Raw genomic sequence first — 26,575 nt, forward strand, 5'->3', positions numbered from 1 at the left:
TAAAAACACACAGCATGTCAGCATAAATTTTGACAAACATATTTTCATCCGCCTTTGTCCTTTGCTCCTCACAAGGGTGAATTTAATAATTCGGAGGCCCTAGGCAGAGAAAAGACTTTGTTTCCCCTGAGCTTTCTCTCTTGCTGCTGCGCTCCCTGCTGTTAATCTCCTCTGAGACTGTTAACAGCTCTAATAATTCATTTAAATCATTATTTTACAAGTACATTTTAGGTCTCAGGTGGATTTAATGTAATTATTGTGTAATGTTTAATATACTTGTGTACATACAAAGACAGAAAGGGTATTTTAGCACACACAAAAATGGCAATACGGTTGCCAATAAATTTAAATCCGATGGATTAAAATAGTTTGTTTTCATAAAATCTTCATCGCATATATGTGAACCTGTCTTAAAACCATAAGATTATAAGATTAGGAGCATCAATGTTTCATTTCAATCTTTGACATGACCTCGCTCATTTAATATTTAAGACCTTAACTGGCACCGTCCCCCGTGAGCGGGACACCTGACTTTACTTTCAATATTTTGCATGTAAATTTTTATCTATCACGACAAACTATGCATCATTGGAAAGGTCTAAGCCTCCAGAATAGATATTTCAATGGTGTTTTATACAATGAATTATGTAGGGAGAGTAAGTGATTCATTTATGAAAATTATATCCTGCGAAATGTCACTGTCCCACCAGCGGGATGCTTATGTTTACTTCAGTGTTTTGTATGTGAATTCTTATCCAATCTATATATAGTTTGAAAGCTCTAAGAGTGTAGTTTCATTTATCATCACCATTTTGGTATAGCAATGACAACACTAATACCCTATTCTAAACCTAAACAATCTTGATAAACTATATATCATTGGAAAGCTCAAAGAGTGTAGTTTTCATATTGCATCACCATTTTTTGTTACAGACCCCCTCCCCATAGGAATGCATATTAATTTGATATATTTTTGCCTATATATCCTTTTATGGATTATCTTGAAAAATGTTTACAAACTATGTATCGTGGTAAAGCTCTAAGAATTTAGTTTTTTTGCATTAATAATAATGCAGTGACAGTAATTAATTAAAGGTGCAGTGTGTAAATTTGAGTACATCTAGTGGTAAGGTTGCAAATTGCAACCAACATTTCAGTCCACCATTCACCGAAACACATAGAGAAGCTACGGTAGCCGCCACCGGACAACCATATCATCGTTGGAGACAACTTAGTAAAAAAAAGTTTGTCCGTTAAGGGCTTCTGTAGAAACAAAATGGTGACTTCCATGAAAGGGGACCCTCTGTGTATGTAGATAAAAATGTCTCATTCTAAGGTAATAAAACATAACAGTTCATTATGAAAGGCCTTTATACACCACTGATAATATAGTTATGTATTTTATATTGCATTTCTGCCAAGAGATCGTTATAAAAGTTACACACTGCACCTTTATTTTGTGACAAGAGTATGCAGCAAACCATTGATTCCAAGTGGCAGTTGTTGGTAAAACCACAAAAAATTTTTTTGTGATTTTAACTTAAAATTTGGATCACAACTACTTGAGACCTGTGGCTTAATGCTTACATTATTACTTTTGTGAAACTTTTACATTTTTATAATTTTATTTATAAAATTATTTTTATTTATTTATTTAAACTGCTATAACTTTTTTTATCTAATACTTCACGTCCAGATCTGTGAAAAACCTTTAATTGTCTTCTTTAAAACAACACATTAGGCTTCTCGCCCAAAAAATGCCAGAGTTGTATTAATTTGAAGTACATCACAGTTTCACACACCCCCCCCCCACTCAAAAGGGATTTGTGCCAGTTTAGGGATTAAGATATCAAGGTTATATTTTTACAGAATGTTCAGTACATTATGTAGGACTGCTTTTTGTAGAAAGCAGTAAATAAAAAAATCCTTTAGCTGAGTTTTCACAGGCAGGGTCAGATATTTAAAACATGACATTATAATTAGATAAATGTGTCTAACTGTTGTGATAACTTTATATGCGCTACATATTTAACACATTTAACTAATTTCATAACTATTTATATTAACGCTGGCAGAAATAAATCGAATATACAGATATGGTGATATAAAAATACTATACTGTTAAAATGGGAACTGTGCAGTTCACTGTCAAGGTATATAGATCAAAAGAGTGTATATGTGTGTGTGCATGTTTCATCACTTCTGCTGTGTCTCTCTACTCTCTCTCTCTCACCCTCTTCAACTTTCTAAACATCATTCAAAACCCCGACCATCTTTCTTAAAGTGGCTGTTTGCTCTTCATTTCGCACTTCGTGGTCACTTTAGACAAGACAATAAATCGGTGGGAAAAATGTTTGTCAGTGCGAAACAGTGAGATATTGAGATCTCCCCTCCTCCATCCTCAATTCCATTGAGCTGTCACAGTGATGGCTGACTCATCATCTCACCAGCTCTCCCTCTTCTTCAGTCAGCCATTTCACTACCGCTATCACTGAGCATATGACCTCCGGCATGTGATGCTTGAATAAGCTAATACCGGGAGTTAATGCTTCATCTTCTCCTGGTCTAAGCCTGGTCTGTATACTGATTTTAGGAGTGTTTCAGGGACTTTTAACTGATCAGCATAGTGGACCAGCTGGTCGACTAGCTAAATGAGTTACAGTAAATACAAACTTGGCCAAGTTGAAAGACCATACCGGCATAAACCAGCTAAAACCTTGTTATTGTTGTGAACTCTCAGATTCATAAAAGATGTGTGTTCTGTCTAGGACACAGAAAGAAAGAAATTAAAGCAAAGAAAGAAAGGAATATGTAAAGAAAGGGCCATTTTCTGAAGTGCAGAGGAGTTTCAAAGCTAAGAGGCTCACCTACACACATCTGCTGAAGAGAAAGACCAAAAGAGAGAGGGAGGGAGGGATGAAAGATGACATTCCCACCCACCTGCTCTCTATGAGCCCCCTTGTTAACAAGAGTGTTTGATGGCTGTCACTACCATGTGAAAAAAAAATGAGAAGAAAGAGAAAGCAACCTCCGGGGATCTAATTTCTTACACTCTTTCAAACTACATCACACCTCTATGGCAGATCTATGGATAGTTGAAATAAGCAGTACCCCACATGGCCACAGGGGGCGACCTTGGGTGAGAGGTGAGGATAGGAAAAAACACAGTCGTGTTGGGGGAGACACAGGATGGCTTTGTTACAGATTTACAGTGCATTAAAGGTTCACATTTGATCAATATGTGTGTTCCCCGGGAATCAAACTCACAACTTTTGCGGTGCTAATGCAATACTGAGTTACAGGAAGACCAAAAAGATTTCATATGAAAGCCTGGAGGATAAATAAATGAGTGCCTAATGTGAAAGGTAATGAAACATAGAAAGGTTAAATTTAATATTATGTGACTAGAGACATCTCTTTAATTCTTACCATACACCAGCAGTGTGTAGTGGTCAGCTGCACGGCCGTAATTATTATGCGCCTGACAGAGGTAGGTGCCGTTGTGTGATTGGCTGAGGCGAGTCATATGAAGTATGTTGCCAGATTTCTCCGCCCTCTCAGGAAGAGAGTCATTTACTCGTGACCACTGGATGTCACGTGGTCTAGAAAAGAAGACAAATATGACATTAATCAGTACACATTGTTTCATGCGAATCATTAAGAAATCATAAAGGAGCGAGGTTTTAACAAAAGAAGTACTAGGAACAAAAAAACAGTACATTTAAGATAAAAAATAGGTAAAAAAAGACTTTCTAAACAAAAGAGAGCGAGAAAAAAACATGCAGAGCAAGGACAGAGAAAGGAAGGCTTGAAAAAATGAAATACTTAAAACCATGAATATGCACGGTAAGGGTTATAAGAGTTTCAAAAACTAAAAAATTCAGCAGATATCAGGCAGACAGAGACAAAAGAGCATGACAGGAGAAGATGACTAAACACACACATACACAAACAGCTGTGAGGTGATCCATAGCAGCAGGAGATACATGAAAGCTGCAGGGCAAAAGCCTAAGGCTCCAATTCTGCGCCCTGCTAAACGTCTCATCTCTCATCCACCCCGACTGAAACACAATCCCTCCATCATCACCCACTGTAATCCCATTGGGCACTTTTAATTACAGCCCACACAGGTTTTTGATCCACACACACACACACACACGACCACAAACACCAAAGATGAGCCCACCGAGCACTGAGGGATAATAAACACACCCCTTCGACAAAAGCAGACTGTGTTTAATTGGTGATTAATGCCGGACGAACAGGATCGTAATGGCTTTATAAGCAAGCAGCACGAAGCGGTGTACCATGAGTTCAGCTACTATAGAGAAGCATCTGGAGTCATCCCTCATCCTGCTATCACCGCACACGTTTATCTCCACCCATCCAGAGACGCGAGCTCTGTATGGGTGGGCGGTCTAGTCTCATTTCTCATCACTGCAACCTGTAATCGTCAAATGTGTACCTACAATTAAACAGTTACACGTTTCGCACAATCTTTTCTTTAATGTTCACTCTATCATATAAATCATACAGTATGTCAGGGTCATTCGGTACAATCGGGTGTCCTTTATATGCGAATGCATTTCTTAAACAATGAATAACTTACAGCAGTAAATGTAGGCATTTTCCTAAACACACATTTTTGACAAAGACAATACCAGTTTTGGCTTCTTGTCAATAACCTTGTCAACTCCGTTGCATCCAAACATTGATTAAAAAGCATTAATATGGCTTGAGATGCCAGCATGCAATTTATTTACTCATTTATCTGTCCGAAAGAATGGCAGAATCTTAAAAATTACCATCTTATCAAATAGTAAAAGGCACCCATTTTATAGTATAAGCCTTTATCTCTGTTTTACAGCTAAGGCTTTCTCTCTCTCTCTCTCTCTCTCTCTCTCTCTCTCTCTCTCCCTCAATCCTTCGTTTCCGCATAAAATGAGTGACATTGGCAGTTCATCCGTCCTCTCTATCTCTCCATTCGTCCATCTTTCATTTTAGTGCCGGTCCCTTACGAGACTCCAGAGAGGTTTAATGGCTTGATGCTCACAGCCACTGTGGGAGAAGGACAGATAATTATAAAGTGTGCGAATAAGAGAGGCCGTTATGGGGAGTCTGTTACGAATGTTCTCCCTCGCGCACATGCAGGACACTTCTTTCCCAGCTGCTATGCTTTGAATGGATTGCGATGATCCATCGTAAGCACTTCGGATTGTTAGGAGATAAAAGCTGCGCTTTTGGGAGCGGTTCAGATCATTCGATTTTAAAGCACATGTAGAAACAAAACTTCACACAAGCTTTCGCATCCATCAAAACTTCCCACGCGCCATCCGAAACGACAGCAAAAGAGAAACAAACGCATTTGTGTGTACTCACAGTGGGTTGCCGGTAACGGAGCAGGTGAGACTGAGGGAGTCTCCCTCTCTTAGGATGCCCTGAGGGGGGATGATTTTCACTGTAGGAGCAACTGCAGAGATAAAGAGATAGATGGAAAGAGGGAGGATGAGACAGGAAGTATCTAGGCACGTTGTTAACAGGTGTCTGATACAAACTCACTGTGGGTTACGGCAGCAATAAACACTCTACAGCTTAATTAGACTCTTTGGTCTTTACAGTGAGGAAAATAAGTATTTGAACATCCCGCTATTTTGCAAGTTCTCCCACTTAGAAATCATGGAGGGGGCTGAAATTGTCATCGTGGGTGCATGTCCACTGTGGGAGACATTGTCTGGAAGGAGTCCGGAAATCACAATGTATGATTTTTTAAACTATTTATTTGTATGATACAGTTCCAAATAAGTATTTGAACAACTGAGAAAGTCAATGTTAATATTTGGTACAGTAGCCTTTGTTTGCAATTACAGAGGTCAAACGTTTCCTGTAGTTTTCACTAGGTTTGTACACACTGCAGGAGGGATTTTGGCCCACTCCTCCACACAGATCTTCTCTAGATCAGTCAGGTTTCTGGCCTGTCGCTGAGAAACACAGAGTTTGAGCTCCCTCCAAAGATTCTCTATTGGGTTTAGGTCTGGAGACTGGCTAGGCCACGCCAGAACCTTGATATGCTACAGAGCCACTCCTTGGTTATCCTAGCTGTGTGCTTCGAGTCATTATCATGTTGGAAGACCCAGCCTCGACCCATCTTCAATGCTTTAACTAAGGGAACGAGGTTATTCCCCAAAATCTCACAATACATGGCCCCGGTCATCCTCTCCTTAATACAGTGGGGTTGCCCTGTCCCATGTGCAGAAAATCACCCCAAAGTATGATGCTACCACCCCCAAGCTTCACAGTAGGGATGGTGTTCTTTGGGTGGTACTCATCATTCTTCTTCCTCTAAACACGTTTAGTGGAATTATGACCAAAAAGTTCTATTTTGGTCTCATCTGACCACATGACTTTCTCCCATGAATTCTCTGAATCATCCAAATGGCCATTGGCAAACTTAAGACGGGCCTGGACATGTGCTGGTTTAAGCAGGGGAACCTTCTGTGCCATGGATGATTTCAAACCATGACGTCTTAGTGTATTACCAACAGTAACCTTGGAAACGATGGTCCCAGATCTTTTCAGGTCATTGACCAGCTCCTCCCTGTGTAGTTCTGGACTGATTTCTCACCTTTCTTAGTATTATTGAGAACCCACGAGGTGAGATCTTGCATGGAGCCCCAGTCCGAGGGAGATTGACAGTCATGTTTAGCTTCTTCCATTTTCTAATGCAAAAGTGGACCTTTTTTCACCAAGCTGCTTGGCAATTTCCCCGTAGCCCTTTCCAGCCTTGTGGAGGTGTACAATGATTTCTAACTAAGTGGGAGAACTTGCAAAATAGCAGGGTGTTCAAATACTTATTTTCCTCGCTGTATATAGAGTAGAAATGCACTGATGCTGATACAGATATTCGATTACTTAAAATGACTGATTTACTGATACCGACAGATAATGATAATTATCAAAATAATCACACAGTATGAGTTCTGATGTGCCCCTGGCATCTCACCCCCACCCTTACGCCAACCTCTATTAATTTCACTTCTATTAAGTATTATCAAATATTATGTTACATTAATTGATTTAGTATTCCAAGAGGGGAAATTTAGCTCAAGTCGATTCATTGTCATGCTTAAACCCTTCATCAGGGACGGCAAGCCAAATTTGTCTCATTTACGAATTAAGAGATAATGTTAAATCGTGAATCGTTTTTTTCAAGTGTTTAACACTTGATGTGTAATGGGATATACTGTCGTCTTCATCATCCTTTATCAGAGCAGGCGAGATGTAACACAAACAAACAAACCTTATTAGAGACTTGCCAAGTGAACATGTTTAAACAGATGGGGCTTATGCTAGCTAATAACAACCGCTAATCAGTGTAATATGGCAGTAGTCATGGAAACGTGACTGCATTGTTGGCTCACAGTGAACATCCAGGCTGTAGTGACGAACTCGCTTCTGTCCTCTGAGAGCCGGGTGAGACGCCTCGCAACTCAGCGCCGCTCCATTATCTTTCCTCTCCACAGGGATACGGATAGTGTTGGACACACTCACAGTCTTCCCGTTCTCCTGCTGAGAGATCACACCTGGAGAAATGAAAGGGAAGAAATAGGAGCATTTGAAGAATATTTTCTCTAAACTGTTTTACATTTCAACTAGACAATATTTGCATACTTTTGATGTTGTGAGTGGCACACGAAGCACAAAACAGAGTTTTTCCCTGCATCTCTACTACGTTTAAATTGAATGATGTGAAGAATGAAAGAGAAAAACATATAGAGAGTAAGAACGAGGTGATAAAGAGACTCAAGTTTGGTGTACTGTAGGTGGACAGAGCAGCAGGCAAAACTGTGATATTTGGTAAAATCCTTCATCAGGCAGACATTTGAATTATTTTTAGTCAAGTGGAAAAAGAAAGCTGTTAGCTAAGAGATCTAAACTCTGACACCTGTCTTATTGAATCTGTTGTTGGTAGGCAGATACAGACATACACTTGATCTGTTTTTTTCTCACTGTACCATCCTAAACATCTTAGGAACCTGATAAGTGACTGATCTCTGGAACTCTACATAGTACACAAATAGCACTGTGTACAGGAAACATGTTAGCTTACATCATGTACCTTCCCAACAGTCATTAACTGTGATTTGCAACTTGCCAGTTGGTTGCTGTTGGATTTGTTGTCATTCAATTGAGAATTTCATTACTTTCATTACTAAATTTCCAGTACACACGCATGCAAGCACGCAAGCACGCACGCACGCACGCACGCACGCGCACGCACACACACACACACACACACACACACACACACACACACACACGTGTCCATAGACGTAATGCATTTTACACTGTAAAAACCTCCCCTAACCAAACCCTAACCATCACAGAAAACTTTCTGCTACCTCTGATTTTCAATAAACGTCATTCTGTTTGATTTATAAGCTTGTTTCCTCATGGGGACCTCAAAATGTCCCCACAAGGTCACAAAAATACTGGTATTCCTATCTTTGTGGGGACAATGTTTTTTATGCTGTACACTGAAAAAAAATGATTCATTGAATTTAATCAATTTTTTTAAGGTAAGTGGTTGCAATCAATGGATTTAAGCTACATTTAAACAAAAGTTTTATATTTTATTTTACGTTACTAATCTTTTTTGTTTAAATGTAGCTTAAATAAATTGATTGCAACCACTTACCTTAAAAAATTGATTAAATTCAATGAATCATTTTTTTCAGTGTACAAACTATATATTTTATTTATTTTCCCAAACCCCAATCCTTATAGAAAACCTACTTCAGATTTTTCTATTTTTTTTTCAAGAAACATAATTCTGTTTGATTTATAAGACTGTTTCCTCATAGGGACTTTAAAATGTCCCCACAATGTCACAAATGTAGTGGTATTGCTATCATGGTGTGGAAATTTGGCATCTGAAGTGCATCTAAGTTCACATTTAATCTGGACTCTTATTGGCTGTTTTACCTTCAATATGCAGTCTAACTGTGGGTTCACACCAGACGCGAATTCAACGATTTGCAGGAGTACATTACATACAAAGTCAATGCAAAGACGCGATCAGACGAGTCCTCGCAGCGAATGATGCGATATGGGCGGCGCGTGTGCCGCGAAAACATGCGCTATTCACCTCAAACGCGTCTTCGCTCAAGGTGAAAATATTCATGACACGCAGTAGAGGCGCCAAGCGCCAGTGATTTCAATGTTAAGTCAATGTAAAGACGTGATTACGCGCGTCTGGAGGTCTCGCGGGGCAAATGAGGTGTTTAGCGTGGCAGACGCCAATTCGCCTCATTCGCGCGTCTAGTTGAAAAATCTGAAATTTGGCGAAAATTGCGCCTCGTTATCCAATCAGGAGCTTGCTCTAGTAGTGATGTGATTACAGGAAGCAGGCGGAGTGGCAGAAGCCCCTTCCATGACGCAAATTTCCATCTCGAATGACTAGAATTTCACACGCGCGAATGAAGGGAGTAAACTCAAAATGTTCAAGCGTCCAACTACGTGCGAACAGCGCGTTTTTGCCGCCTCTACTGCGTTTGGTGTGAATCCAGCATTAGGGGCAAATTACACAAACTGTGTGGAAACGCAAGGCGTGCTGCACAAGCAGTGGGGCGTGGCTTATTATATTGCTAGCCAACCACCGACGCAGATGTCCTGTCAGTCAAATATTGAAGCGTGAGCACTCTTTTGCCGTTAACGGTCATATCAGCAGAAACTTTAAAAAGAGGACGCTTGCTCTTGACCTTGTCTAAAGGTGAGATGTGAACAAACACACAGGAGACACACAGTCTGGCTGTTCAAAACAACTGTAAACTTCCGTCACTACAATGAAAGGCCTGCCTCTCCCCTCATTCAAATGGAAAGACATGAATGATGTCAGGCACTTTTCCACACTCAGCACTCCTTCAAAAACATGTGCTGCGGCAGGCGGCAAAAAACGCAAGCCATTCGGCGAGCATAAAAAGCACACATAACGCTCACTGGCCATAAAAAAATCATTCACCTGCAACTGCCATAAACGCATTTGGTATAATCGGCCCTTAAGTAATCTATTTCAAAATGAATATTTTAAAATAAAATAATATATATAAGGTAATATTATCACTTTATATAAACACACTAGCATATAGACACACACTGAGGCCAAAAGCCACAAAACTCTAATATCGATTTTATAAGGTCTTTAAAATGCTGCCTCTGTAAGCAGCTCACTAGGTTTTGGGAAAAGAGCATCTATCTTGTGCCTGCAATCAATCTTTACATTTTAACAGCCCTGATAGCGCACTGAGCCTAAAATCCAACTCTGCACTTTCCCTATCGCCATTTCCTTCTTTCTCTCTCTCTCTGTTTCATTCTCTTTCTGTTTCTTTTTTCTCTTGGAGCCCAAGAGAAAGCTGAAATAAAAACACACAACAAATGTGATGGCAGTGAGAAAAGGGGAGAGATAGAGGAGGAAACAGAGCAAAGTTGACAGAAAAGAAAGGAAAGCACAGATTGGGCTGCACCTGGATCCAGATTCTAGCACAGTAATGTGTGGGTGTGTGTTTGACAAACCCTTCTCTGCACACACATGCAAGGGACACAGATGGACAGATGCATTTGAAACTCGACAGAATGGCATGAATCATTAGAGTGGAAAATTTCTGGCAGAGATTAGTTAAAACTTATGACAATTACATAAGGACAGAAAATCAAAACAAAACAAAAGTATATTTCTGACCCTGTCTATGAAATCCATTCTAAAGTATGGATGAATCTGAGTATTTGTGTGTGTGATCTTTTGTGCCTTTATAAATATGAAGTATATATTGCTTGTATGTCATATGGATGTATAGTAGGCTATATAAATGTTTTCAAGGATTAGAGACTCCTCATAAAAAACATTCACATATGGCCATATACCCACACTGTTCATTGACTATTTGTTTAATACCAAGCCTTTTTTCCAAAAACTCTCCCTTTTTAAATAACACTAACACAAACCTCCTTTTGATTTTCATTAAAACCATTTTAATATGTTTATTAAACTGTCCTCATTGTATGTTGGTCATTTCAGGTTTTACAATCCTAACGGGGACTTGAGGTCCGCACGGTTTAGGCACAACCCCAAACACTCACCCGGGATCTCTCTGCGGTCTCGAACCCAGCGCAGCGTGGCCGGCGGTTTGCTCCGTGGAGAAACACATGTGAGTTCCACCTCTCCGCCCTCCACCGCCTCGGTCTTCACCTCCACTGTGGGGATCTCTGGAAGCACCACCACTGACAGCGTGGCCACCTGGTGGTGTGTGGCATCGGTGTAGAGCTGGCAGAAATAGCCGCCCTCATCAGATACACTAACATTAGTCAACGTAATCCTCACCAGCTGCGGCGAGAAAAGGACCATCTGAAAACGGTCGTCTTTCAGCGCTGAGAGACAGAAATAGAGAAAGGGTATATATGAATATATAGACATGTATCAGGAAAAACAAGCAAAGGTAGATGGGAACCTGCAAAATGCAAGGAGCATGAAAGTATCTTGTTGTTTCGAAAATAGTGTAGCTGTTACAAGTCATTTCACTACAAGCTATTTCCAGTAACAAGTTGCGCTGTGGTGCGATAAAATACACAATTTTTATGTCACACTGTCAAAGTTTTATGTCCCATATTTACAATACAGATGCACACCCTTTAAAATCCTGCATTCTTAAAAAGTGCTGGGAATGCCAATTCATTCAGTCAATTGGTTTGTTTAGATTGTTTACAACAATGAAACTATTAAGTTTACAGTCACATAAATTCGTTTTTTTAATTTATTTAGTGTCAATCTGACACTGAGATCCTGATTGTTTATATGGAAGATATGTAAATAAATCATTTGATAGTAAAACAGATAAGAGGTATTGTTCTTTTAAAGGCTTGTAGGTGTAGCTTAATGCTTATTACTTTATTAAGGTGGGACTACTTTAACTTTTCAGTCAATAAAATTTTATAATGCAAAAATGGCACGTATAATTTTCCAATAAAACAGCAGTGCATTCAAGCTACACATTTTAAGAGTATGTGCATTCCCTAGAAACCTGAAATCTGTTGAGCTTCACTCCGATGGAGACTAAAATGATACAAGAGAACAAAAAGATGATGAAAATGAGAAGAAACGGAAAAAGTGAAGGGTTTAAGTATTGTTTATCACAGAACAACACTAAAACGGTGAGAGTAGGCAGAAAACACAGCGATTTAGGACAAGATAGTGGAGAAAATGATTTGTGCTTTGAAACCTAGGTGAAAGAAAAATCAATCTTCAGAAAATGATAATAATAACAAATAATGATGCCAGTTGCAGGGGCTGAACGAGGCTTTTTGGGATAGAAATCACACAAACTCATTTTGTATTGACTGGTGCTAAATACTGCTTTTTCTCCTACTTCCTTTTAAAGCTGTTTGTCAGAGGCTGACTGTGCTATGGAGATATGACCCTTTGCCATCAGCACACTCTAAGATAGCAGCACTATGCACTGGATCCATAAGATGATTACTGCTCTCAATGGGCTGAGGGCTTTTTCAACACCTGGGCTTTGCCTGCATTTATCTCACTTTTAAGTTGGAAAATGTGAGTTAGAAAGAGAGAGAAAGAGAGAGAGAGAGAGAAAGATAAAGAGAGAGGATGAGAGTGAGTGAGTTATAAGCGAACAACCAAATAAGAGTGTGAGATTTGTGAATGAATGAGATACACTGAGCTCAGATGCAAACAAACACGAGATAATGATATTGACCGAATGCTCTGGGCACGTATTATATGTTCATCAAATACTTTTGCTTGAAATCATGGCCTCAGGCCACTCAAAAATACAGGTTTGTTGGCAAAATCCATTTAACGCCATAAAGATTTTTTTAGCAAAGTCCTTCAAGTGCACGGAAGAACAAATAAATGAACTAACGAACGCACATACGTTGGATTTTAGTTGTTAAGTTGCAGGAGTTTTGTTGCCCAGCTGATGCCTGACCAACGACCAGCGGCAGAACCAGTTTAATCTCCTTACTCACCTACATACACGGTATATATATCTCCCAAGGGTTTTTTCATTCTAGGACTTTTTTCCCCGGCTAAAAAAGTCCAGTTTTTTTTCTCCTAGGGGGTTTTTCAACCCGGGGAGTCAGTCTTCATTGACTTAACTTTGCACCCTCTACGTTACATTGGTAATACGCTCGCTTATAATGCTGATTCATAGCCGCAATTTCTGCTGCTTATGTTATCTGTATTATGTTGTGCTATCTGTCGATTTTTCTGTGTTTTTCCCTGCTTTGAAACAATTGCCAATTGTGAAAAGCGCTATATAAATAAAATCGAATTGAATTGAATTTAAAGGGACAATAAGTAGGATTTACCCCCTTTTAGTGGTGAAATTGTATTTTGCATTCAAACGAATAGTGCTCTCTAGCGCCTCGCTTTTCCAAATGCGTGTTGCAACTAGGGTAGCGGTTATGTACTCACTGATCTCCTTGTCCGTTTCAGCTAGTTCACGTGTTCTGATTGAAAACGCTTTGTGGAAACGCGTTGGTTGGCTAGTGCTTTTGTCCCTCTCTGCTCTTATAGTTTATCAATACGGCAGAACGACATGGAAGCCAACTTGGACTTACCCGTTCAATGTAAGTAAAGAGAAGAAATTCTAAGCTTACAAAGAAAAGTCAGTTCACTTGCAGAGGTCATTTGACACAAACGAGGACATATTTATGAATAAAGACATATAGCCTATAATTGTAAAAATCTGCTTGCTTCATTTTTTATAATTTGCATAAAACCAGTGTTCGAACTATGTCAAAGCATATGGGGGTCCCCTAGCTAGACCCCCCCCCATTATAGGGTCGCTGTGATTTCACTTGACAAAGTAAGATGTGATCCTGGATCAACAATCATGTGATCCTGGTTTTAATTAAAGAACCCCCCAAATTACCCTTAACTCAAACCCTCAAACATTTTTACCCCAGAAATTTTCAACAGGGTGGACCTCAATGCCTACTCTGAAATTACATAATTTTACTATATAGTAGTGGTTAAATGGATTACTTTGCGTTTTTTGAGTCATAGATCAAATAATTTTTGGATCAACAAAACTGGGGGTGGGGAAATAAAATAAGAACAAATTAAGAAATTATGAGCATATAAAAATAGAAAAGAACAAATGACAAATAAAGTAAGATCTAACAGTAGTATTTAGGTATAAATAGAATGAAATAAACAATAACACTGTCTTCATTATTGTATATATCAAATATAATGAATCTTTTTAAAGATACAGAAGTAATTTTCCTTTGTTTTCTGTTGTTTAATTAATATAAATGACACAAACTAAGCAGATAAGAACTGCTACTTTCAGACCAACACAAATTCTTTCTGAACTGTTTGCACTCACTTTAAGACATAACTAAATGTTTTTATGAGAAAAGATGCCAAGACTGTGGTATTTTGGGATCATTTTGTGTTTGCATGCTTTAGAAACGTTGTGCATCCGCTTATGAGTGTGTGTCCATTTGAGTATGTATGTGCACAGAAAACAGCTCACTTTAACATCTTGTGCTCAAATTGTTCAAATTTGCTTGCATGTTAACATTTGCAAGGTTTAAAAAGCACATGTGCGTATTTGAATGATTAGCATTAAAGAGACTATCATTTATTATAATTTCTGCGTGATTTCTTCTGCTTTCCCAATAAAATATTTTGTGTTTCTTTGGGGTCGGTAGCCTCGCCACTGTTATGAAATAATAGTTTGAAAAGAATAAAAAAATTCTAACCCTAAAGATTACTAAATATTCTTACTGCCACTGAGGTGAAAATAATCCACACGCACACAGAGCTAACTCGTCTGCCAATTCCTCCAGAAAACAGCATGAGGCGCACTTGCGAGTTTATATTTATTTCAGACAGAAATCATTTGAATGAGTTTATTGCGAAATTAGGGCACATAATGGACAGTATCACTTTGAGAATTTTAAATTCATGTAGTATTTTTATTTTAATAAAAACCAGAGGACCCCCTAATTTATATTTTTGTGCTTTATGGGGGGTCCCTCAAGGCTTATAGGAGGTCCGGGACCCCCCAGACCCCCTCAAGTCAAACACTGCATAAAGCCCGGGATACACTGCACAATTATTGGCTGTCCCAGACGAAAGATTGCCATCGTGAAACAATCGTCGCGATTTCAGTGATCGTGGCTCTTCATCGGTGGTCCTATGTCGTACAATGAAAGAGGTTCAAAGACGTCCGTTTTTACGGTCTTGCGGCCAAAGATAGCCTACGGTATTTTTCTGACAGTGTCAGATATTCGGCATGATCAACGCACAGTGTGTTTGCTGCTACGACCTGCGCGCTGGTATTTGTTTACCACAAGCGCATGCTGGTGACGTTGTCGAAGCTTCCGTGTCATCATTGTACAGTCCACATGCCTGTCGCACCCGAGTTCAAACGACCCACGTCGCACAGTGTGACAAGATATGATCCCACAGGAGTGCAAAAATCCTGAAGTGTATTCCAGGCTTAAAACCAAACCTGTTTGGAGAAATGCACAGATGTTCCCATGTTAATAAGTGATAGAATAAGTAAGTGAGAATTTACTGACTATGTACTGTAAGAAATTGAATGCTCTCCCATGACATGTGTATCGACTCACTCTATCCCTGTTCATTCGCCAGGAATAAAAAGACTCACGCTGAAGAAGATAAATACCTTTGCTTGTGCTAAATGGCAGGGAAATGTCAATGCATTGTCCATACTGGTGTCACCTTTAGTCACGGCTCATTTACATACCACAAAGATCCAGCCAGTCTGAATGAATCTTACAGAAAGGACGCACACGGATAGGCTATTGTGTCCGTGACCACCAAGGGATATTTACACCCTGCCGCCCACTAAAAGACTGTTATCGAGATTCATTAGTTATCAAGATGAGAATTTAATTCAGTGTTTTGCTATGCATTCAGACCAGAGCACACAAGATCAGCTGGGAGCCATCACGGCCACAGGGCAGAATCCACATATATTAAAAGCACTACGATTATTAGCAAAAAGCATGTCTGGATATAGTGAAGTAAATGCTTCAGAAGAGGGGTGATTTAGCATTTACAAAATGGCTCAATTATGTTCGCGCACAACGGCAGAGATCACGGATACTATTTTAGATTTCAGCTTTTGTATCGTTTATTATTCTTTCTCCATTTTGTATTTGGCTAAATTACGTATGCTTTCTGAGTTCTCCCTTGAGTCAAGGGTTACAAAGAGATGGATGAAAACATTGTGAGTCGTGTAAAACGAGACCGACAGAGAGTCATCACTTAGAGGCATTTCAAATTTGAGCAATAGCGACGGCTTAAAGGTAAAAAAACAGATGTTATTACATGAAAGCGACTTTAAAAAGGAATAGGAATAAGGTGTAATCAGTTAAAAAGGATTTGAGAAAGACTGATAGCACCAGCAGATGATAAAAGCTTAACAGAATGAAAAGAGACTGCTATAGACTCCAAAGTTGTGTTTAATATATTTAACACTTGCCAGCGCTGCAAGACAACCATTAATAACCAAGATTATGTCATGTCATGTGTTATGCAAAACGCTCTGGCATGTTTTCTTGTAAAGGAGCATTTTTATCAGGCTCTTATGTTAAGGTGTTAAAGGGACACTTCACCGATTTGCATTAAGCTTTGTATCGTTAGAACCCCAGTCATGTTTTTGACTTGTCATGCATCATTTCCTCAGTTTCCCCTGAGACGGGAGAAATAAAGATTTTAGTGTTGAACTTCCTTCTTTCAATTTTGTAAAAATCATCATTTTGCGTCATTGAAAGAATGTACTGCTGTATCTTTGTCGAGGGTGTAAGACTACAAACACTCATTCCTAATTTTTCCAAGATCAATGGGTGGGACTTACGAAAAATATACGAAAACAGACAAAAAAAACGGTCAGCCGCCATCTTTATGCTAAGCTAAGCTAACAGACGTTTTGTAGCGAGCCCGACTTCATGTCACAATAATAGCGGAAGTTAATCGATATGATATGGAAGAGGGTGATTTCGCAAGCGTGATGCTCTAATCCGCTGTTCGTGGCACCTTTATGAGCCACAATACGGCAAAGAGCTGAGGCAGATGGACTGGCTCGAGCTTGGACGGACTAGTAGTGGCTGTACTCTCGCTGCGTGCTTTCTGTATAACATTTCCACATCAGATCAGGATATGGACGTTTGTTTGGTGAATGGTCCCGGGCAAAAGAGGTACTTTGCGCGTGTTTGGGCCAATTTATAGTCGTGAATAAAATCTATGCCGTAGGTTATCCGTAGCCTCTGCGTAGCCTGACGTGCACCTCGCCAAATTTTTTATAGCGCGTCAGTTCTACGCGAACCACAAGCACTGTGATTGGTCCACTAGAACCCCTCCCATCAGGTAAAAGAACTGTGTCATAAGTACTTCCATTTGCGACGGGGAGAACAAAGATGGGCCAAGTTGAGGAGTCATTTAACTGAAACTGCAACTAAAGTCGCTGTGTATTTACTTCCATCACTGCTGGTCTTCTCTAAACATACACAACAAGCTGCTGTTTCTTCTTCGTTTGTGGGTTAAACTGACCAACTGCTTCTTCATTGCCGATTGCGCTGCTACTATGTATATATGCGTGGTTACTCCCTACCAGTTGTCTACATGTGTGTTTGCATGTTGACCCAGACGATGATGCAAAAGTATATGAAAACTGAAGCGTATCCTACGCCATCGCGGCTACGCGTAGGACGTACAACCAACTATAATGAGCCCTTTATATTTTTATTTTAAATGGCAATAAAAAGTTTATTAGTCAGTAATTGAAATGCCTTATTTTCCCAAATGTCTTTCAGAAAAATTTGTTTTTTGTGATTGTTGCGGACAAAAATTCTTGATCTTGCGGCACATTTTCTTAAAAAATGCGACAGAATATGCAGGATATTTATGTAATTTTATGCAATGAAATTGCGGGAACTTGCAAAAACTGCGGGAACTTGCAAAAACTGTTTGCAGCTTTTCAATGATGTTCACGTCACAAAATCTCATCACTTAATAATGTTCCCATGGCAACATGGGACATGGCTGCGCTTGTGTGAAGTAAATGCAACATTTTTCAACTTTCTGCTAAGATATATGTGACTTTTTGCTACGAAAATGCGGGAAATATGAAACCATGCAAGCCCCGCATATTTTGCGCGTTGCCATTTATGCATTGAAAGTGTGGCGCATTTGAAAAAATGTGGCCCCCGCATAAATACGGTATGCGGAGTTTGGCTGATTATGCGATCGCATAATCACTTCTTATTTTTGACCATGTGGCATTTAGCGGCTTTTGCATCTGAGCTCTTCATACTTTCTAACATATAAAAGTTTGTGATTTATGATAACTGAGATTGACTAATGATCTGTTAAGCATTATATAATAAAATGAAGATTGTTATTGTGTTATTAATGACATGATTATGAAGTTGTTGTATCATGTCACTTAAAACTTTTCTCATTTGCTAAATCTCATCGTCTTTGTACTGCTTGTTTTGTTTTATAAATAGCAGATACATTCGTACCAAATCAATTTAAACGACTCATTGCTGTTGTTTTCCATTCCTTTGTTGTGTATATTCTTCTATTAAAACTATCTGACTAATTAAATCCGTTTATCCCATAACAATCAATCTTCAAGCTAAACTAAAATCATTGCAGTAGGCACAATAAAAACATCAGGGATAAGATCTATTCAGAGATTAAAGCATTCAAATAGACTCGATGGACATTGCAGTTCATGGTCTTACCTCGCGTTCCATTGAAGAACAGCGTCTGCCTGCGTGGATTTTGAATGACCACGATTGAACCATCATAGTTCTGAAGACGACACGCGATCTGTGCCGTTCCCCCCTCAAACACTGTCACGTTCTCAGCCTCCACAGCCTGTCCCCGAGCTGAAAGAGAGAGGGGGGGGGGGGGGGGGTTAATGGATACCTCTCATTCATTTAAATGAATCATTTATAAATGCATTTTGATGAACAGGAAGAGATGGCACAATAGAGCAATTCAAAAGATAAAATATCGCAGTGACCAATTAACACATAGCTCACGTATCTACCTTTGTGCTCAGAAGTATGAACTACGCAGAAGGGGAGAAAGCAAGAAATAATGAGAGACTGACAGATAGACAGACGCAGCGAAAAGGACAAAAAGAAAGAAAAGGGTCTTAATTAAGTGCGGGTAAGACCAATAGCATCATTATCTTTATCCATTATTTTGGGCCTGGCACACATCTCTCTCTCTCATCTGTTAGGCCTGACACTCAGCTCATGAGAGCAGTGGTAATGATGGCTCTTTTTTAGGAAAGCGAACTCAAAACCCTCACACACAGTGAACAGGAAGCATCCCTAATGGCACTTTCGATGCTTTAGTCTGTTTACAACATCTTAATGGCCAGTCGAGCACAACAGCACTTGTGGCATGTCGCTGCGGCATATGTTGTGCCTGACGCTTCGCAGCCATCGTGGATTGTTGATATTCATTTGAGAAGGCTTAAGATGGGGTCATCACCACTGGATTGCGAGTGGATGTCGCGCAAACCCACGGCACATCATTAGCCATGATCTTCGTCGAGAGCCTGTCTCGGCGCGCTGGATAATGATTCGCAATACTGACAAGTTTTTCGGCGGTACAGTGACTCAATCTGATGACAGATCACTAGGGTAAAATTGTCAGATTGGCTGAGACCCGTTTCGTCCAGCTGCGCGCTCGTATACAATAGCTAAGACATGACGGCAGACATGCTCAGAGTGACTGTTTGGCATGACACCTGACATGTTACAGATATACTGTAGGGGTGTCAGGACGTCAGAGCTGGAATGATGATGATCACCCACGTTTTCCGACTACTTTTGCTGCATTCATCTGGGAGTTCGTAAACAAGAGGAATCTATGCTGTATGTACTGTACAGTGGGATCCAAAAGTCTAGGTTTTTTAGATTTTTTCATTACAGTTTCAGTGTAAGATTGAATCGTACATTAATTTCATAATGCCTTTATGAGGGCTTAATTAGTTTGTGCAAAAGTTTGATCTTAAAAAGTACTTTAGGTCAAAAGGAAAAAAGCTGACACTAAATTAAAAGAATATTAAAAGTTGCGATTTTCTAGGCAGATATGACTAGGAACTATACTCTTATTCTGGCGTAAAAATTAAGGACTTTGCAGCCGTACCATGCTGCAGCAGGCGCAATGATATTACGCAGTGCCCAAAAACAGTCCCTTGCCATTGAAAGTAACCAAGGGGACTATTTTCTGCTGCTGCGTAATATCAATGTACCTGCTGCAGTCATGGTACGGCAGCAAAGTCCTTCATTTTTACGCAGAATGAGAGTAGCCTCAGACGTCACGTCCACAGATTGTTGGCTAAACATCTGATGTTTTCGTACACTTTTCTGGAAACCCTGTGGGAATGTCGAAGTCGTCTTTGATTGGTTGAAATAAACCGGATGTCGAGGAGACGCGAGTGTCGTGATTAGTTTCCGTCCCTGGAAAACAAAGCTCTGACGTTCCATTGAGAAAGAGAATCAGTCGTGTTCACGTGGATAATATTGAGCAGTTATCATGATCAGCTAAACATAGGATTCTCAAAAATCATCATTTTATCGCAGCATAGACTCTCTAAAAGACGTCCAAGAGTTTTGCTTGAGGCAGTTAGTGGAGTCAAAAAGTTTGGTTCTCCTGAATTGCTTCTAGGTGTAAAGAGATATGCTTCAAACAGATGTTTAACTGGAGCGTCTCATTGGTGTGGCTGTTGATGAAGTGCACAACGTTGTTCTATGGTGAGTGATGTTGTTTATTTAGATGCTATTCGGTTGGCTGGTTATTTCAATAACCAACTTGTTGCCAGCCGGCTCTTTATTGTGGGGAGTCCGAAACGTGACAATAGACAAATCAAACTGTGATTGGTTGTTTGACATGTCAGTTAAACAGCTCGAGGGCGGGCTTTGTCCAGAAAAAGCAGTGAAAAAACCCATGCCTTCAGTATTGGAAGGTCTGGCTACACGAGACTAGAATGAGAGTATAGTTCCTATAGTTCAAAGGACTTTGTTGCCGTACCATAGCTGCAGGAGGCGCAATGATATCACGCAGTGCCCGAAAATAGTCCCCTAATATTGAAAGTAACCAAGGGGACTTTTTTCGGGTGCTGCGTAATACCATTACGCCTACTGCAGCTATGGTGAGGCAACAAAGTCCTGGATTATTACACCGCAATGAGAGTATAGTTCCTAGCCATATCTGCCTAGAAAATTACAACTTTTGATTTTCCGTCTGTCTTAGTACACGATGTAACTACAGAAGAGTCCAATTTTAAATAGGAAAAATATTGAAACTATTTGGTCATTTTTTAGCGCGATGCTAATGGTCTAATCGGATTCAATGGATTATGCTAAGCTATGCTAAAAATGCCTTCGCCAGACTAGGAGATCGGCTGAATAGATTCCAAAATGGTAAAAATCTAATGTTTCACACTAGGGGAGCTGAAAAATTAGCATATTTTCAAAAAAAAATGTGTCCCTTTAAAATCTTCAATGTCAAAAATTTGTTTTAAATTAAATTTTGTATCCCATCATGATCTAAGAATTTTCTAAATTATCATGTGTGCTTCAAAGCAAAAAAATATAACTTTTAGTATGAAGGAGATGCCATGGTCAATGTCACAAATTTGCTTTAAATTAGTTTTTATACAGCCTTTCAATATGGACTTCGCTGTAGCATTGAACTACAGTTTAAAAAGTGCATTTAGAGTTTAAAGCTCACACAAAGGCAGACTGTAGAGGTCCTATTTAAACTTCACATCAGGGGCTCCTGGGTAGATTAGAAGCAAAAGATTTCTGGGAAAAATAATGACTTTTTTTAAGAAACGTGGTGTTCGTGTGAGGTGTGATGACAAAGAATAAATACGAAACAGGAAGTTCAAGAAGGAAATAAAGAACAATGTATCAAGGTGCGAGACTGAATCTTCTGTCATCTTCGTCTGGTTTCATTTAAATTTAATACTGTCAGGGTCTATCCATCTCACTGTGCCCTTGTCTTAAATTCTGAGCAGAGGTAGAGCGGGCTAATAAAACATTGTGAGTAAGGTTTTGAGCTGAAACAAACAGGCGAGAAACACAATAAAATGAGAGACATTGACCGAGAACATCCTGATATTTTGCACAATTGCTATTGTAATTGCGGCCATTATTATTTCTGTCCTCTGCATCAATATTGTCATTCATATCACGACAATCGGTGCCGCCATTGCCATCCCAATTATTATTCTAATGACTGTTATTACTCAGCGCTCGGGCGTCCGTGGACTTGGCCGCCATTGTTTTAATGGCTCCTAATTGTTCCAACAGCCCTATACATCAAGAGAAAGCGTGTGAATGCAAGAAACTTGAAGGAAGGCAATTATAAACCTAATTCTAACCAAAAAGAACTCAAACAAGTGGCCAAATTCACAACAAAGGTAGCTAAAAGTGTTTGATCGAGAAGTCAAAGAAAACACGGCTAATTGAGCATCGGTTAAATGCACTATGCCACATGCCAGCTGTCTCCTCTTCATGTAAATGAACGAATGAAAGGGACGTGAACAGGAAGATAGATGGCGCGGAGGGAGGGGAGACGGCCATTATGCCAATAAACCATATGAGAAATCTGCCAACACACTGATGGGAGAGAAAAAGAACTAAAAGTTTATAATAAAAAAAAATTAGCTGTGGGGTTACGACGCATTTGTGGATGGATCGGTTAAACCTGCTAAAAGTTTGATAGCAAGATAAGAGGTTGTTTATGGTAATATCTGCATTGTGGGAGGTTTATGAGTACAAATGGTCAAGCAAACACAACAAACGACAAGCTGGAGATGAATTAATCTTGACCCTTGTAAAATCAAGCCACGAAAAAATACTCAAATGCTCGCTCTGAATTGGATTAAGTAAAGAAGTCGAGCAATCGATAACAGGCCGGTACTGACACTATGAAAAGTAAATAAATGAACACTGGAGGGGACCAAGGTACAAACATTGGCCAGATGAGGGCGCCCTATCGATACACACAGAAAGCGTTGGCAAACACTCATGCAAATGCCTTTCAGATATAGAGAGTTTTTAATTTACTGCACCCTTGTAGTGAAGAAAAGGGTTATTATTTCTGGATGAATGAGAAAATAAATAAATAAGATGAGTGAATAAATAAACAAGGCCATATCATGGCAGCGTAATGGTCTTGGGAAGCCGCTGTGAGTTATGTTATATGTAGGTGAGTTCAATTTAGAGAGTTGGTAGAAAGCCAGATACAGTACACAGTTGGCATATGAGCAACTACCCTGCGCAAGATTAACTAGCTGAATTATAGTGCCGAGACCCTGAGACGCCCACAAAGAAACCAAAAACGCTCGCACACACATAGAAAGCTGTCATATATTCACTTTTACAAGCCTCAAATGAATTAGCAGATATGCAGGCGGAGAATCATGACCTCCCTTGAGATTTACATCAATGTTTAACAATACTCCTGCTATAGAGACATTACTGCAAGTCCTCTTTTATTCAATCTTTTAATCCAATTTCACTTTCGTCTTTCGGTTTCGCACTATAAGCGCATGATATCTTCATAACTCATGAGTCACCTGATCCTCTTTTTTTTCCCCCGTTTTATTCTTCTAACCGTGATTCTCCATGACCTGAAGCTCCTTGATTCAACTATCATCCAATCATTTCCAAAGTCTTGTTAGAACCTTTTAGGCTCTTAAACCGGTCACATCATGTTTATTTACTTTAAAGGGGCCATGTCACAAGACTTTTTAAAGATAAATCTTTGGTGTCCCCAGAGCACATATGTGAAGTTTTAGCTCAAAATACCATATAAATCATTTATTATAACATGTTAAAATTGTCACTTTGTAGGTGTGTGCAAAAATGTGCCGTTTTGGGTGTGTCCTTTAAAATGCAAATGAGCTGATGAAATTCAAACACTGATCACAATGATGGTGGTTTGTTGCAATTGAAACTCAATAGAGACAGAGCGCAGCGCGTCACAACCTGAAAACCACGCCCACCGGGGGGGAAAGCAATCCAACAGTCTCCATTGACTTTGTATTGCAAAAGGCCGCCTCCTTGTCATTTCTGGCTTATAACAAAAAAACTGAATAATGCCTAAAAGCTGCTTTGGGACAATATGTACAGCTAACAAGCCAAAGAACCCAGAAATAAGTTTTTATAAGCTGTCGAGCCGTAAAACCCAGTCTTTAAGGAGAATAAAGTGGATCGCCGATTACGTTTCCCCCTATTGGACGCAGTTTTACTAATAGGAGTACTATGAAAAGTTGCCCGTTTCCATTTCTGTGTCTAAACGCTCGTTTTTTGAAGTCGACAGCTTATAAAAAATTATTTATTTATTTTTTTGGCGTGTTGGATGTACACCTTGTCACACAGCAGCTTTTAGTTATTATTCTGTTTTTAAGTTTAATCTGTAAATGAGTTTTTATAGGCTGTCGACCCCAAAGGACGAGCGTTTAAAGACACAAAAATGGATACAGGCAACTTTTCATAGTACTTCTATTAGTAGAACTGCGTCCACTAAGGGGAAACGTAGTCGGCGATCCACTTTGTTCTCCTTGAGGGCTGGGTTTTGCGGCTCGACAGCTTGTAGAGACTTATTTCTGGGTTCTTTGGCTTGTTGGCTGTGCATGTTGTCACACAGCAGCTTTTAGGCATTATTCAGTTTTTTGTTATAAGCCAGAAATGACAAGGAGGCGGCTTCTCGCAATACAAAGTCAATGGAGACGGTTGGATTGATTTCCCCCCCGGTGGGCGTGGTTTTCAAATTTGCATAACGGCACTCTGTCTCTATTGTGCTGTGAATGATTTTCTCTCTCTCTCTCTCTCTCTCTCTCTCTCTCTCTCTTTTCTTTGCACTAAATGGCAGTGCTGTGATTGGATAGTACAGATTAAGGGGCGGTATTTTTATAATAAGAGCTCCTTATGACATCATAAGGAGAGCCAAATTTCAACAACCTATTTTTTTCACATGCTTGCAGAGAATGGTTTACCAAAACTAAGTTACTGGTTGATCTTTCACATTTTCTAGGTTGATAGAAGCAATGGGGACCCAATCATAGCACTTAAACATGGAAAAAGCCCCTTTAAATGTAAAAATGTCAGTAGGTTTGTATTTGTATGTGTGTTATAGGGATGGGACGATTACTGGTTTCACGATTAACCCCGATAAAATGTCCTGGCGGTTAGTATTATCGTTTAAGATTTTATTATCATTACAACCGTGTTTGATTACCGTGATTTGGAAAACTCGCGGTAAATCCTGTCCAGCCAGAATCAGTTTGACGCAGGCACGCACATGCAACATACACTCACCTAAAGGATTATTAGGAACACCATACTAATACTGTGTTTGACCCCCTTTCACATTCAGAACTGCTTTAATTCTACGGCATTGATTTAACAAGTTGCTGAATGCATTCTTTAGAAATGTTGGCTCATATTGACAGGATAGCATCTTGCAGTTGATGGAGATTTGTGGGATGCACATACAGGGCATGAAGCTCCCATTCCACCACATCCCAAAGATGCTCTATTGGGTTGAGATCTGGTGACTGTGGGGGCCATTTTAGTACAGTGAACTCTTTGTCATGTTCAAGAAACCAATTTGAACTGATTCGAGCTTTGTGACATGGTGTGCATAATCCAGCTGGAAGTAGCCATCAGAGGATGGGTACGAAAGCGATGGACATGGTCAGAAACAATGCTCAGGTAGGATGTGGCATTTAAAGATGCCCAATTGGCACTAAGGAGCCCAAAGTGTGCCAAGAAAACATTCCCCACACCATTATACCACCACCCCCAGCCTGCACAGTGATAACAAGGCATGATGGATCCATGTTCTCATTCTGTTAACGCCAAATTTTGACTCTACCATCTGAATTTCTCAACAGAAATCGAGACTCATCAGACCAGGCAATATTTTTCCAGTCTTCCACTGTCCAATTTTGGTGAGCTTGTGCAAATTGTAGCCTCTTTTTCCTATTTGTAGTGGAAATGAGTGGCACCCGGTGGGGTCTTCTGCTGTTGTAGCCCATCTGCCTCAAGTTTGTGCGTGTTGTGGCTTCACAAATGCTTTGCTGCATACCTCAGTTGTAACGAGTGGTTATTTCAGTCAAAGTTGCTCTTCTATCAGCTTGAATCAGTTGGCCCATTCTCCTCTGACCTCTAGCATCAAAAAGGCATTTTCGCCCACAGGACTTCCGCATACTGCATGTTTTCCCCTTTTCAGACCATTCTTTGTAAACCCTAGAAATGGTTGTGCGTGAAAATCCCAGTAACTGAGCATATTGTGAAAAGCTCAGATCGGCCTGTCTGGCACCAACAACCATGCCACGCTCAAAATAGCTTAAATCACCTTTCTTTCCCATTCTGACATTCAGTTTGAAGTTCAGGAGATTGTCTTGACCAGGACCGCAACCCTAAATGCATTGAAGCAACTGCCATGTGATTGGTTGATTAGATAATTGCATTAATGAGA

The 26,575-nt window shown here is 39.8% G+C and overlaps 1 protein-coding gene across 3 annotated transcripts in view; it reads right to left on the reverse strand.

The window, feature by feature from the left end:
- The window catches only part of LOC129447984 (cell adhesion molecule 4), a 152,459-nt gene that overhangs the window by 14,601 nt on the left and 111,283 nt on the right, over positions 1 to 26,575 (reverse strand). For all 3 annotated transcript variants that reach the window (XM_055209986.2, XM_055209985.2, XM_055209987.2), the window contains exons 2-6: positions 18,802 to 18,948; positions 11,134 to 11,421; positions 7,419 to 7,580; positions 5,380 to 5,470; positions 3,430 to 3,602 (exon numbers count right to left, since the gene is read on the reverse strand). In XM_055209986.2, coding sequence (XP_055065961.2) covers positions 3,430 to 3,602; positions 5,380 to 5,470; positions 7,419 to 7,580; positions 11,134 to 11,421; positions 18,802 to 18,948 — 861 coding nt within the window. The remainder of the gene's footprint in view (positions 1 to 3,429; positions 3,603 to 5,379; positions 5,471 to 7,418; positions 7,581 to 11,133; positions 11,422 to 18,801; positions 18,949 to 26,575) is intronic.

Source organism: Misgurnus anguillicaudatus, chromosome 10 (genome assembly GCF_027580225.2).
Source record: "Misgurnus anguillicaudatus chromosome 10, ASM2758022v2, whole genome shotgun sequence".
NCBI classification, from domain to species: Eukaryota; Metazoa; Chordata; class Actinopteri; order Cypriniformes; family Cobitidae; genus Misgurnus; species Misgurnus anguillicaudatus.